The sequence below is a fragment of the Eurytemora carolleeae genome, unplaced genomic scaffold (assembly GCF_000591075.1).
Source record: "Eurytemora carolleeae unplaced genomic scaffold, Eaff_2.0 scaffold2444, whole genome shotgun sequence".
Classification (NCBI taxonomy): Eukaryota; Metazoa; Arthropoda; class Copepoda; order Calanoida; family Temoridae; genus Eurytemora; species Eurytemora carolleeae.
The window spans coordinates 1-15,386 of record NW_019398328.1 but is presented as its reverse complement, the minus strand read 5'-3'; the positions used below and the strand labels follow the sequence as shown (position 1 = coordinate 15,386).

The 15,386-nt window shown below is 31.0% G+C and overlaps 3 protein-coding genes across 5 annotated transcripts; all 3 read left to right on the top strand.

The window, feature by feature from the left end:
* The first annotated feature begins 205 nt into the window (after positions 1-205).
* On the top strand, positions 206-1,858 carry LOC111717233 (uncharacterized). Its single transcript, XM_023492747.1, has 3 exons — positions 206-365; positions 606-1,409; positions 1,799-1,858. Exons 1-3 carry the CDS (start codon positions 336-338, stop codon positions 1,856-1,858), a joined length of 894 nt encoding a protein of 297 aa, XP_023348515.1. The 5' UTR covers positions 206-335.
* Positions 1,859-1,861: 3 nt separating this feature from the next.
* On the top strand, positions 1,862-7,770 carry LOC111717232 (uncharacterized). Of its 3 annotated transcripts, none has more exons than XM_023492745.1 (9): positions 1,862-2,268; positions 2,412-2,454; positions 3,002-3,198; positions 3,676-3,737; positions 5,235-5,329; positions 5,401-5,517; positions 6,188-6,214; positions 6,286-6,327; positions 7,602-7,770. In XM_023492745.1, the coding sequence occupies exons 1-9, from the start codon at positions 1,900-1,902 to the stop codon at positions 7,709-7,711; spliced, it is 1,062 nt and encodes a 353-aa protein (XP_023348513.1). In that variant the 5' UTR covers positions 1,862-1,899; the 3' UTR covers positions 7,712-7,770. The 3 variants fall into 3 exon arrangements, with proteins under 3 accessions (XP_023348513.1, XP_023348512.1, XP_023348514.1); XM_023492744.1 differs by having other exon boundaries at positions 2,996-3,198; XM_023492746.1 differs by lacking the exon at positions 6,188-6,214 and having other exon boundaries at positions 2,996-3,198; positions 7,602-7,766.
* Positions 7,771-9,520: 1,750 nt separating this feature from the next.
* Positions 9,521-15,310, top strand: LOC111717231 (uncharacterized). The gene is made up of 7 exons (XM_023492743.1): positions 9,521-9,533; positions 9,753-9,807; positions 12,798-12,920; positions 13,343-13,433; positions 13,830-13,871; positions 14,170-14,234; positions 14,339-15,310. Exons 1-7 carry the CDS (start codon positions 9,521-9,523, stop codon positions 14,394-14,396), a joined length of 447 nt encoding a protein of 148 aa, XP_023348511.1. The 3' UTR covers positions 14,397-15,310.
* The last annotated feature ends 76 nt before the right edge of the window (positions 15,311-15,386 follow it).

Genomic DNA, 15,386 nt, shown 5'->3' with positions numbered 1-15,386 from the left:
CACGAATTTTTGTTTGTGTATCAAATTCGTAATTTTTTACACTTCCTTATGCACATGAGAAATAAAGCATGCAAAATCAGATTTTTGTATGGAGTTCTGCGCAAATTAACTTTATTTATTTATCTATAATAGATATTCTATTAATATTATATATATAATATCATTCATCATTCAATGCTGTAGAATACGGATAGATAAAAGAAATTTTTTATATTTTACTTAATGTAATCTAATATAATTTGGTACATTCTGATAAAATAAAAACACTTAGCAATTTGTTTTTCAGATATTAAGAAGGAAAACTGAGTAGCCTAGAAAGGGTAAATTTGTTCAGAATGTCAGCCTTAGAAGGAGCAGAGGCAGAGGTAAGAAAATCCAACCCCTTAAACCCTTCAGTTCTTTCATAGAGTATATAGATTTACAGGATTTCAATGAACATTGTTGTCTCGCTATAAGCTACATAAGAATATAAATAATTATCTTAAAAATATATAATGTATTTTGCAATCAGTGACCATTACTTACAAATAAAAAGAATTATTTTAAAAAGGAAAATGTTGTAACAAATTGTTTATTCATAAAAGCATGAAAAATCTGTAATTTAGAAAGGGGAACCTGAGAAACCCAAAGAATGTCTCTGTAAATTGAAACTTGGAATATGCAGTCCTTTTATTGGATTCAATCCTAGCAGTACCGAAGAAGATCCTTTGCTCCAAGTGCTTCCATTACACTTAACAGAAAAATTAAAAATGGCCATGAAAGAGTTTGATTCATTTCCACATGAAGTCATAGCTATGCCCCCAGATCATGAACCTTTCATTGCTAAAAGTAATGATCCTTATGAAACCATGAACAACTCTAAGAAACGGAAAGCAAAATCACAAGAATTGGAAGAAACCAAGAACAACCCAAAGAAAAAAACTGAAAAATTATCAGAATTGGCTGGTTTTTATGCTGAAGATTTACTGTATGGAACGGTTTTAGCTGAAGTTAAGAAATTATATGATTCATCAGATGAACAAGCATTCATCATGAAGGGTTATATGTCCAGTACTTTTATAAAACATTTGCCAGTGAAGCCGACAGCTACAGAAAAGCTACTTAACATAGAAGTAGATACCTTGATTGTTCTCCCATTGCGTAAGCTGCTAATTGTTATTGAAACTAAAGCAGCAACAGAGGATACAAGTTTCCACAGCAAACTCAAGGAAGGATCACAGCAGTGTGAAAAATTCCACCAGTTCTTAAAAGCTGCACACTGGAATATCCTGTCTAAACAGTGGAAATTAGTGAAATGTGTTTCACTTCCATTAATATTCAACATGGAAGAGGATAAAAATCAGGAGAAAATTGAACAGAACTGCGGATGCTGTCAGAACTGTGAAGAATTCATTATTGTCGGAAGGAAAGTGTGGATCATTGGTTTGAAAACAATGTTATGACAAATTATTAATCAAATAAATGACACTTCGCTTTCTACTTGAATACAAATTTGTTTTGACATTTTTGGCTAGCTCAGACCAAAAAAGAGATAGTCCATATTTTCGAAAAAAAAACACTTTCATTAAATATTTATTTTGTAAAAAAATACAGTTGATTAAGACATTAAAATCTGAAATTTTCCAAATTATTAGCTAAAAGCCACTAAAAAGTCGTAATTTTCCAATTGCCTTCACTAAACAAATGTTTTTCTTTATTTATAACTAAATTATTAATTAACCCTGCCTAAAGCCAATTATTCACATTATTTACATATATGCTGTTAAAACAAATATTCCAACTTTTGTCCAACAGGAAGCTGGAAAACATGGAGGCCTGGTTGAAAAATGTTTTGGACAGATTTCCACTAAAACATTAATTAACCCTGCCTAAAGCCAATTATTCACATTATTTACATATATGCTGTTAAAACAAACATTCCAACTTTTGTCCAACAGGAAGCTGGAAAACATGGAGGCCTGGTTGAAAAATGTTTTGGACAGATTTCCACCAAAACATGATATGAACCATGAGTACACCAATCTTATCACCAGAATACTTGGCTTTACTATGATCATGAAGAACCCAAGCCCATGGAGTTTAACACTAACAGAGAACAGAAAGCTCAACTACTACGCAATTACTGGAAGTGAATCAGGACTTTCTAGTGATTCCAGAGAACCACCTGATAGTTGGATCTGGTTGAGAAAAGAGCAACTTGAAGCTTTGAGTTGTTTGCGTGTTATTTTCAATGCTGATTACGGGACTGGGAAGACGCTTTTACTGAAGGTAAGAAATTACATTTATATTTATCTAATAGATTATAACATTAAGGTATGAAGTGAAAAAAAAGTGTTTTTTATTTTGAGATTATAGATTAGTTGTAGAATATTAATGTTGTTTTGCAGAAAAAAAGATAATTTTATATTTAGAGAAAAGCCCTGGAGTTAAGTGAGAAGGCTGCCAAAAATCAAGGAAATACAAATATGAATACATTGATTGAACTCCAATGAATATTATGATAGGCTGACTAGTGACCACCAGGGGTGGATACAGGAGTGAGTCATGGAGCGACTGTTCACCCCTGAAAATTGTTCATCCCTGAAGCTTTAGGGATGATCGCTACGTAAAATAGAGAGAAAGTCTAAAATTCCAAATTACGTAGCAATTTCAATATGTATTTTTCATATTCATTCAGAAAGGCATAATAAAACATTTTTAGTTGTGTCTTAAAAATTAAAAACTTTCCTTGTGTTTGGTTACTCACAAGGATATTGCTTTATTGACGACCTGGAACTCTTTTAATACCATGGATAAAGGTTAATTTGATTAATTTGAATAAATAAAAATAGAAATGTCTTTCGGAAGAATAAAGTGAAAAATAACATTACCTCCTTTATTAGTCTAAACCATAACAAATCTAGTAATTTAAAAATAATATGATTTATAATTTTTGTTTTGTAAAAGATTAGATTAGAATAATGAGCATTCGAGCAAAAGAAAATATTTGTTGCAGAAATAGGGGAATTTGGTCACAAGGTTCTTTTCATCTCCCTGGCAGCAGCAGCAGCAGATGCAGCAGATTTATTTAAATATGCAGCAGCAGCAAATGAATATTCAAGAGAGACTAAATTTAAAGAATACTGGAGAAATGAGACAATATTAGATCTCTGCAATAAACTTGATTTTGATGATCAAGTGAAACAAGAAACAATGAAGGTAGGTAGGGGACAACCTTTGATTAAAAGTTTTTTCTTAAAGGCTAAAATTTCACCCATGCCACATGATACAATGAGCCACAGTTTGTCCTACTAAAATTAGATATGAACTTAAAGCTGAGACTTAAAGGGACTTTTGGCGTAATTTCCCCTGAGCCTCTGTTTAAAGAATTACTTCACAATGATTCACAATGGTACTCTCTAAACCTTTATTGTTATTAATTTTTTCTATCTTGAAAAGTGATAAATTTTGTACATTTTCTTTATGGTCTCTTCTGTAAAGATTATTAAGTCACTTTTTAAAAGAATCATAATTGAAAATTATAAATTTCCGGAGAGAAAAACAAGGAAATCTCCATCAATTTTACAAAATGGTTCAGTTGTAGATCAGGCATGAAAAGGTCACATGAAATTACAAGAACATTCCCTTTAATGAATTTTTATTGATGCATATTTTTACAATGCCTTGTTACTTGAGGTGTGTGGAGTGAGGGATCTGGTAGAAGAGTATGAGAAATCAGGAAACAGAGCAACAGAAGGGCAAGTTGATTATTTTTATAGTCATAGAAGATAATAATTATATCTTTGATAATAAAGCAATTATCTTAATTTAAGGTACATACAGGTTTTCAAGGTACCACAGCTTTTAAATTTTGATTAAATTTTGACATTTTTTGGACAATTTCAAAATCAACGTACTATTTCCGACCAATGAACACTAATTAGAGGTCTCTTAGAACTAAAATTAAATAAGTAAATGACAATTTATATAAAAAAGAAAAATAAAAATCATTCACATGGATATTTTATGTAAAATCAATAGATACCTTATTTTGGTATAAATGAATTTTACTGGTCCTTCTTATAATTTCGTTAAAGGAACTGAGTTTTTATCACAAACTCTGATTTTTGAATCCCTTTATCTGTGCAACCCGATGTCGTAGACCCTTGTTATTTCAAACTATGAACTATGTTAGATAAAAGTTTCTAAATTTAAAATATCAAAGGTTTACACCATTTGGTTGCAAAGATATATGCATTTATAGAAAGTTTGACTTTGTAGCAACACCTCTGTTCCTTTGTTTAATTCCCTAAATTCTGGTGGATTTTAATATTTTTAAAGCATTTTCCTATTTTGAGACCCTTTAATGGAATCACAAAATATGTTAGAAAAACAAATATAATAAATTTACGAACTCAACTAAGTCAAAGTGGTAAACTTCTGATTGTAATTTATACTTCTTTAATTCTAGTGTTACAAATCTTTATGTTGTCCATCTCTCAGAAATGTAAAATTTTATCATGTAATTGTATTATCTGTAGCTGTAGCTGTAGCTGAAAGGGACTGTGTGCAAAATTTGAAGTGACATTCCAATTTCCATGTAAAGGGGCCTGATGTACATCAGTATCCTTAAACCAGGGGGTAGAGAACTCGATGTGTTTATCACTGAGTTATAGCCACAAACTCTATTTTAAAAATCCATATCTTTTCAACCTGGCGGTGTAAACCTTTTATATTTTAAACTCTGACTAATAGATCTACCAGAGTTTATAGTTTGAAATATCAAAGCAGGTCACGACATCGGGTTTCAATGATATAGCGATTAAAAAATCAGGGTTTGTGGCAAGAACTCAGTTCCTTTCCGGGAAACTGACTTTCTGCGATTTTTAGAAAGTTAATTAATATCTTTAAAATCTAAGCAGCGTTTCTGTAGTCAGTCATTCTTGATCAGTCATCCTTGATCAGTCATCCTTGATCAGTCATCCTTGATCAGTCATCCTTTATAAATCATCCTTGATCCTTGATCAGTCAAATGTTAAAAGGGTACTGTTGTGAATCCGACATGCCAGTCTACAAATGGAGGCTCACTTGCAATTACGCCTATAACAGTCCCTCTTAAAGAGCGGTTTTTTTTAATTTGTTTTTAAGGGTGAAAGAAAGGGGGAAAAATAACATTTGAAAGATATAATACTCAAACTAAATTTATCTTAGAGAAAAATAAACAAACAACATACATTAATAAAAACTAATTGTAGATTAACTTTGTTTGATTTGGTCTCCTTTATTCTGTGTAAGGAGGAGTACAGAAATCATCATGTGTTCATCGACGAGATTCCATATAATGAACTAGGTATAAGAATTCGTTTTCAATCTCTAACGTTTTCATGTTGGTAAACCTTAGTGACAAAATTGAATATTTAGGTATTGAGAAGATTGTTGAGTCTGCATATCCTGGCAAAATTTTAGAATCCTTCAGAGCTGAATGGATACGGGAGCTTGCAGGCGATAGAAGTGGAGAATATCCAGCCTCTGACAGGGGTAAAATTATTCATATGTCCAGACATGCACACTACACAGCTCCAATGCATAATTATACAAGGGTGTATATTTTCTTTAAATCATTCCCTATTTTTTTAGTTTTATGCGCTGAATTTGGGATAGCAAATGATTTTTAAGGGAGATAAATATATTTTTGGGTGAACACTGCTGAAAAGTATAAAATTAAATGAACAGAATGTCAAATTTTTTTTATTTTTTACCCTCTTAGATTTTCTTAAATACCCCCCTCCCCTCCTCCCACCTCTGTTGCTGCATTGTAAATTGCCAAATGTAACAGAATCTTATAAACATTCAGTAAGTCCCCATAGTCGCTTTTAAGCCCAAGGAAAAGTGAAAAAATTATATTTTCTCCTAAAGACAACCCAAGTTGATGAAATTCCTATAAAAAACTTCCTTCACATGAAAGGGAAAATAAATTATTGTTACATAATAAAATACACTGTACACAGTATACACCCCTCTAAGATCGAGGCGAAATCCATTTAACAACAAAATGGGGGAAAATTATAGTGTATGGATACTGGGGCTTCACATTAAGAAAATATTTGATCAGGAAAGAAACTTGGCGATAAAATATCTTTTTTAGAATTCTCTTTTACTGAACGTGAAATACAATAGGTAAACCTTAGTGACAAAATTAAATGTTTAGATATTGAGAAGATTGCTGAGTCTGCAGGTATAAGAATTCGTTCTTAATCTCTAATGTTTACATGTTTGGAAACCTTTGTGACAAAATTAAATGTTTAGGTATTGAGAAGATTGCTGAGTCTGCAGATTCTGACAAAAATGGTAAATCATAAAGTTAAAATAGTAATTTGATCAGAACACACTGGTCCTGTACACAAACACAAGAGCAGTTTTACAAAAAGTTAAAATTTTCAGGAAAAGAAATATGACATTCAAAATCTTTTGAGATTGAATTCCAATCAGCTTGTTTTACAGTTTTCTTCACGTTTGCCATTATTTACTTTAAATGGATTGTCAAAGTATTTGTAAAGGACCTCAAGTTCTAGAGTGGTATGTCCGATTTACAACAGTTCACTTTAAACTTCTCAGATCATTGATAGCGGAGAATTCAGGATTTTTCTCCATCTAATTAATTATATGCAAATTATACTGAAAAATTGGAGTGTATAGGTTTTAATAATTACAAGGATATCTCCATCAACCTTGATCAGTCAAAGGTTTAAGGGTATTTATGTGAATTGGAAATGCCACTTAATGTAAATGGAGGGTTACTTGAAATTATGCCTGCAGGCCTTAATACGATCTGAGTCCGAATTTAATGAATTTGAGCCGCGTCTGAAATCCGCCAAAAACCTGTTTCAATTTAGCGCCGACTTTAATCTTTAAACATTGAATGCAATTTTTAAGTGGATCCAACCATATTTAAGCTGTGTTTAAAATATAAGCTACGGCTCAAATTCTTTAAATTCAGCCTCAGTTGTGTTTAGTTAACTTAAAATCTTTATACAGTTCTTTTATACAGTGATAACCAGAAAACACTGGATAAGTTAAAACTTTAAATAGTCTGCAATGCAAACAAGAGACACAACATTTGTGCAGTGTATACAAACCCATTTCACTTAATAAGTGATTTAACAACTTACAAGTAAAGCTATTTGCTTTGTAACACATCAAATGTGCTTCAATATTGCTAAAATGTCGTCTTCCTATTCTACAGTTTTCTGGTTATCATTGTAGTCCTGTAAACTCAGAGCCTTATAAAGTGCTTACTTTAGGGGGGGCCCGGGGGGGGGGGGTCCTTCTTAGTCATCTATGTTACTTTATTCAAGTTCAAAGAGTGAAAATAGTAAGATTTGTGTTAGCAATTATGCAGAAACCTCCGAAAGAAATGATTTATTTTTGTCTTAATTAACACAATTTAATTAAAGTTGGTCCACAATCATGATCAGTAGAGCCAAAAGAAGGGGGGGAGGAGGGGCTGAATCAGGTTTGCCCTCCCCCCACTGATGTTAAAAGTGTGTTTACAAGATTAAATATGAATTATTTTTAGCTTTTTACTTTTTGATAAATATATATATGTCTTCCTTTTTCTTCAGGTAAAAATATCGATCGTCATGTGTGGATGGCAATGAGAACTAAATACACTTGGACATTTTCTCCAGAGGTGTCTAATTTTTTCTGGCTATCATTTAAACCAAAACCTTAACAAAATTTCATATAGATATATTGGTTAAATTACTTTAACATGTTAAAGATCCCCATACACAAGGCAAACATTTTCTAAGAATTCTATGGGGTAATTTTAGGGTTTGAGGAAAATGAAATATCAAAAATAGGTGGAGAGAGCTCTAGGTTAGGGTAAAGCGAAATTGAAAGCATACAGGCAGTTGAAGACCAGCTCCCTAGTTATTAGGTTCCCCTAGAGATCTTCCCCTACTCTGGAATATTTCGATTCACTCAACCCAATTCGTATAGTATTTTTCAATGATTTTGTACCTTTGTAAATAAAAATAAAGTTGTTAAACCGACTAGTCGAATATTTGATAAAAGAGTAGTTGTATTAATTCATTTTTCTTTCATATATAAGAATATAGATTAGGGGTGAGAAATTTTCCTGAACATATTTTGCAGAAGCAAAATAGTATTTCACTTGGAATTCTAATGCATGTTTAAATATAATACATATTTCACAAAATTAAAAAATGGACCCTCAAAGACCTAAAATGGGATTTAATGATAAAACTTAAGGAAAAGTCAGTAGAGGAAGTGAAAGTGAAATTTTTTTAAATCTTATCAATATGGGTAATGGGTTATAGGTATGCATGGAACCGACTGGAAAACCAGAGTTCAAAACATTTTACAGAATTAAAAAATATTGAAAATCGGGAAAGACTAAGTAATGGTCAAAAATCATTTTTTCTCTAACAAATTTCATCAAGTACTCAAAAAGTGTTTTTTCGACCTAACTTGATCAAATTTCAATATTTTTAAAATTTGTTAAAAATGCATTTGTTAAACATGGCTTAGTATATTTACTAGTAGAATACTTTTCATCCTCTGTAAAATTGTTCCAGAAAAATGTCACATCCTTAATATAGATACAGGCAATTGCTTTCAAAATAGAAGAACATATGTTTCTTTGAATGTACACTGTACAGTGTACATGGTGATTCTATACAAATGCTACATCAATTTCCGTTCTTTGGCAGTTATGTTTGAAGGGGCTTACACGGAATGATAGTCGATTTTTTATTTATTTTTACAAATGTTATTTATATTTACTTAAATTGTAATTAATAAAAATGCGCCAATTTTGGTTTGCAAATCTGGAAAGTTGATTAGTTTGAGTTGACATTTGATGGTTGAATAAAATGGCTCTGGTTAGAGTAAAACTGTCATATCATGAAGTTAAAACCACTCAACCTGGTACAAATTGATAACTTTTAATTTTTGTGGAAAAGTTTGCTGCTTTCTTTGAGCAGAAATCCGAAAGTGTTGTTAGTCACTTGCAGAGAGAGCGTTCCAGAAAGCCTTGTTTTAAAATGGAGCCTGTTTTGAGTTATTTATTTTTCCTCAAAACATGAATGTCTCAATCTAGACTAATTGAAAATATCTCATTTTCCATCAGTTTTGGCCAATTCCTCTTATTTTAATAAATCAAAAACAACAATTGCATAGAATCACAATTGTTTCTTAATGAGAGATACTCTTCAAGACACGTAATTAAGAATATAAAAAAAAATATAATTTTTTTAGTTTTGAAGACATATTAGGACCCCCCCTAAGAAAGGCTGATGGACCTAAGCTTCACCCTGTCATAGGAAATTTTTCTGATTTCTCAATATACAAATCATTACCACTGATCCTGTCGATCAGAAATAACTCCATATAGGAGAATGACCTGGAATAGATTTTATTTATTCCAATTAACTCAATCATGGGAATATAATTTAACCAACCTGTTTCATTGACAACATGAAGTTTGCATTTAAAACAAAAATCTTATTAATGCAGAATGAATAGCTCAGGTACAATTATTTAAATTATACCCTTTATATACAGGGAAGTTAACTCTATCAGGCCAAAAAGTTAAGTGATAGCTATGACAGAACATTTGACCGTCTTTTGGTCATCCCAGGCTCTAAAGCAAAGTTAAGCCTAATCATTTTATTAGTTTATTAATAAGTATAAAAAAGAAAAGACAATAAAAAATATTGAAAGTCAGAAAAATGTCAAATCATGGTCAGGACCCCAGCCAGAATATATCGAATGCAACGCAGGCAACAGTCATGATATTCTTAGGTAATTCAAACTATGTTTATTGTGTATCATTAACTGAATATCGCTTAGTAACATTTTGCCTTGTTCAGGTTTGCCAAGTTATTTCGCCTTGTAAAATATTTGGTAACATTTTGTGTAACAGTTCCTGCACAATTTTTGCCTTGAATCAGCTTGATTTTTATCTTTGAGTTCCAATAATTATTGAATAACAAATTAATATTGTATGACTTATTAATGTTAAAAATTACAAAGATATTAAACCTTCAAACTATTTTTTGATGAATTGGAATTTAGTCAAACTAGACTATTAGGGCGATTCCCGCCCATCTTCTTTTTCAGAAAGCCTTGTTTTAAAATTGAGCCTGTTTTGAGTTATTTATTTTTGCTCAAAACATGAATGTCTCAATCTAGACTAATTGAAAATATCTCATTTTCTAGCACTTTTGGTCGGTTTCTCTTTTTTTTTAGTAAATTAAAAATAATGCATTTGCATAGAATCACACTTCTAAATGAGAGGTTCATTTCAAGTTAATAAGACATGTAATTTAAAATATAAAGAAAAATATATTTTTTTAGATGGGATCACCTAGTGGAACTTCGAAAAAAGGCTGATGGACCTAAGCATCACCCTGTCATAGGAACTTTTTCTAATTTCTTAATGAACAAATCATTAACACTGATCCTGTCGATCAGAAATAACTCAGTATAGGAGAATGACCTGGAATAGATTTTATTTATTCCAATAAACTCAATCATAGATATATAATTTAACCAACCAGTGGCCGAATTTAAAGAATTTAAGCGGCGATTTAAATTTAAGCTGTGGTTTAAATATGGTAGGTTCACTTAAAATTGTATCAAATGTTTCAAGATTTAAGCCGGCGCTGAATTTAAACCGGGGTTTGGCGGATTTAAACCGCGGCTCAAATTCTTTAAATTCCATCTCAGCTTCATTGACTACATGAAGTTTGCATTTAGAACAAAAATCTTATTAATGCAGAATAATATCTGCGCTTGTACAATTATTTAAATTATACAGGTTAACACTATTAGGCAAAAAGTTAAGTGATAGCTATGAAAGAACATTTGACCGTCTTCTGGCCATCCCAGGCTCTAAAGCAAAGTTAAGCCCAATCATTTTATTAGTTTATTAATAAGTATAAAAAGAAAAGACAATAAAAAATATCGAAAGTCAGAAAAATGTAAAATCATGGTCAGGACCCCAGCCAGAATATATCAGAGTCAACATAGACAACCTTCATGACATTCTTGATATTCTTAGGTAATTCAAACTATGTTTATTGTGTATCATTTACTGAATATTGATTAGTAACATTTTGCCTTGTTCAGGTTTGCCAAGTTATTTCGCCTTGTAAAATATTTGGTAACAATTTGTGTAACAGTTCCTGCACAATTTTTGCCTTGAATCAGCTTGATTTTATCTTTGAGTTCCAATAATTAATGAATAACAAAGAGTGTAACAAATTAATATTGTATGACTTATTAATGTTAAAAATTACAAAGATATTAAACATTCAAACTATTTTTTGATGAATTGGAATTTAGACAAACTAGACAATCAGGGCGATTCCCGCCCATCTTCTTTTTATCCTTTTTATAGTTTAAATAGTTGCTCAATCTTTCAGCATTATCTCTTCTATAAAACAAAACAAAATGTTTCTGCGGATTTACAATTTTTTTCGTGGATTTTTAAAATTTTACGAAACTTTAGGAGACAACTTTTTGTAATTCTGAGCATTCATAAACCTTCCCTGGGGGTAATATGAGGTTCCCCACAGACAGACAAGCAAAGTATATTTATAGATTTCTCAATATCTCCTTTATTTTTGAAGGGACGAACATTGTAAACCAATTTGGGAAACCCTTGATTAGAAGATTCCATTGATTTGAATTTATATATATGCCATGTAAAACAAAGACGATCTGGAAGTTGTACTTTATTGTTCATGTTTACTGGGACACCATGTATAAATTGTTGTGTATGTACATCTAGTAGTTAAGGATCAAATTTAAAAGTTGTTTTTATTTAGAAAGAATAAAATGACTTTATGATGCTGATCTTATCCAGCTACAGAGTGTCCCAAAAAACGTAAAAGTTGACGTGAAGAGTTTTGAATGTCTTCTTCCATATACTGTATTAGATATTAAACACACACTTTTTGCAGATTATTTCGTTAGTAAAATCTTTTACTTAGATATATTTTACTTAAAAATTAATTTTACTATAATATTTGTTATTATTTCGTATTAAACAACTTAACAAATTATGGAAGAAGACATTTAAAAGTGTCATGTATATTCGTTATTCATTGTCTGCATGATTTCATTGATTTTTCCCAAGTAACATGTTATTAGGCAAAATATTAAAAGAGCCGGCTGAGCGAGTGAAGGCATTATGCATGGGTGCCACCGTTTTTTTTTGTGTCACAATAGATACTTATGATATTCAATGGCCAGAACTGTTTCTCCTGTAAGCATCTTTTTTTAACATAATTTTAAAAAAATGTTTTCTTTTTTCTTTTATTTATTTAGAAATATCTCTAAAGATTTTGTATTTAAGGAATTTAGTCTTTGCCACAAACTAAAATTGTACAATCCCTATATCTTCGCAACATAATGGTGTAAACCTTTGATATTTAAAACTTAGATTGTTTGATCTAACATTGTTTGAAATATTTAAAGTCTTATAGACATTTGGTTGCAAAGATATAGGAATAAGAAAATCAGAGTTTGTTACAAAGACTCAAATCCATTGCCCAAGGACGAGATTCTATTTATTTATAGAATAGTGATAAGTACTTAAACTAGGAGACATAGTTAAATCACTTTTCTTGTTTGCTGGTTCTTAAGTAAAAAATTAGTGGTTCAACTATATTTACGCAGTTCAACTACTAAATTCATAAAATTCAATTTCGTTCAGAGATAAATATTGGTTATAATAGGTAAAATTTAACTGTTTAATTGTCATTACTGAATTCATTTTAATTTAGAACAACTTTGGAGAAAAATTACCCTGATAAGGAGGAACCTGTTGTGATTCTCTGTAATAATGTTAGCAGTGTCTTTGCTGATATAAAAGGAAAGATGATGAGTGGAGATCCTGAAAACCAAAGGTTTGACCTTTAAAAAGCTTGGGGGTCTTGATATAAATATACATGCTGTTCGCCTCCTCCCCAGTAAATGGATTGTTGTCCTATTTATGTTAATTAAGTTTATTAAGTTTTAGGTTCAGGTGCTGTAGAGGTCTCAAAGAGTTTAAAAAGTACGTCGTAGAAATATTGGCAATATTTTTTCTTCATTTTTACCAAAAACACCGTATGTTTGAACCTACACCAAACTCCATAGTGGACCTGCCTAAGTTAGGAAACTATATTATGTTTAATCCAAAATATCAATACACATTTCAATAAATACAAGGTAAAGTTGCAGGGATGAGGGGGGGGGGTGGAGGTGGCACAAGATTGAGCCTAAATATCTTTGGCTAACCAATTACTGCAAGAAATAACAGAAATTATTAAACTTATTTTTAATTTAGGAATGTGATCCAGTACTCTATTGAAAGTATGACAAGTGACCAGAGACTGGAGCAAAGAGACACCCTTTTGAAATACTTACAACAACCGGAGGTATAGGAATTATAAATACTAGCCTTAGAGGGCGCTTCGCGCCCATCTTCTAAATTAATTGTGAACATGTTCTCTTTGTGTACATCGTAAAACAAAACAAAAATAATTCGCGGATTTTCACAAAAAATTTCGCGGATTTTCAAAATTTTCAAAAATTTAATGACGATCGAATTTTGATGGAGACAAATATTTAAAATTTCAATCATTCATAAACCTTTCCTGGGGTCCCTAGATGTCCCACAAAAAATTTGGGCCCGATCGGTTCAGCCATTTTGACGTTTATTGGATACAAACAGACAGACAGACAAACAGACAAACAGACAAGCCAAATTTATATATAGATAAACTATGTGACATAATCAAAATATTTTACACACACCTTGTATTTGTTGACAGGGTGTTCTGGTCACTGACATCGTTACATTTGCCGGAATGCAGGTACAGAATAAATAAATAAATTCTAACAATGAACAGATGAATGAACATATTCAGTTTCCTAATATTTTACTTCATCCATCATCCATGTTACATTTTATTAATCTGATTTCTTACAATACAAGTTGGATTCTTTTCCATATTCTTAGGTACCCACAGCGATAACCAGGCGTTTATCAAACTCAAAGTTTTCAACATTCTATTCGTCATGCAAATGTCATATATATGAATTGACAATATTTAAATTTTAGATTTAATTAACTGTGAAAATAACTTAATTTATATAATTAACACTGTTAAGGCAAGGAATATCATTGTGTTTGAACCTGACACCCTTCTTTCTCCAAGAAGAAACATGTTACTTAGGAAAATTTAATCAACTTCAAAAAAAAGTTTCTCTAGAAATTTACTTCAACAAATACCTCTTTATAAATTATAATGTATTAAAAAGATGATTAAAATGGAATTAGAGCAACAACATCACTGGTCTATATTAAGGGGGCTACCCCCATCCCCCTCTCCTCTTAAGTGAAAGCTATATTATTCCTGAACCAATTTAAAATGAAATGAACTATATTTAAGATAAACCAAATGTATTTATGAAAAATAATTATTACCAGTAAATTATCCATAATGTTACTTCTTTTCTCTCTTTGCTAATTCTACAAGAAATGAACACTGAGAAATGAAAATTGTCAGTAATTAAAAATAAAAATTGTAAATTGTACAACATGTTACAAAGCATGTTATTTATTGTATATATAATACGCTCTAAATAATGATACATGGTTGATGGTTACCCACAAAGGATGGAACTTTAAAATTGTACATTGTACAACATGTTACGAAACATGTTACGTATTGTATATATAATACGCTCTAAATAATAATACATGGTTATTGGTTACCCACAAAGGATGGAACTTTAAATGAAGACCTAAAATTTGAAGATTTAATTTGAGTTTCTGACTGAACACCTGAATAAATTCCAAACGGTCGTCTTTGAAGTTTTCTCCTTTGTGGGTAACCCCATAAAATATACTAAATGGTAGTTATAAGCTTCATGAAACGACAAACCATTCTTTTCAGTAAATAAATTTTTTTTCCTAAATTTGTTATTTTAAATAATCTTATTTATTTGATCAAAGGTTTGATATTGTTTCATATTTATTACAATTTAACAAAATTAAATGTTTGTCTACGAAAATCCACCCTCTCTCAATATAATTTTTGTAAATCTAAAACGGATTGATAATACTCGCCGCTCTTGAAACAAATCCAGGCAGTGCACAAAGAACCTTACTAGTAGAAAGAATTATAATATTTTATTTTTTAAGATCTAAATATTTTTATTAACACAAAACATAAAGTTATAAAAAGTATGAGTTTGAATACGAAGATTACATAGTGTTATTTTTGAATGAAATATAATTACAAGGATATTTTGATTTTGCTTGTGGACAATGAATAGGGTCGCAATTTATTGGAAAAACTTGTTCACATTTAATGCAAGTGGAT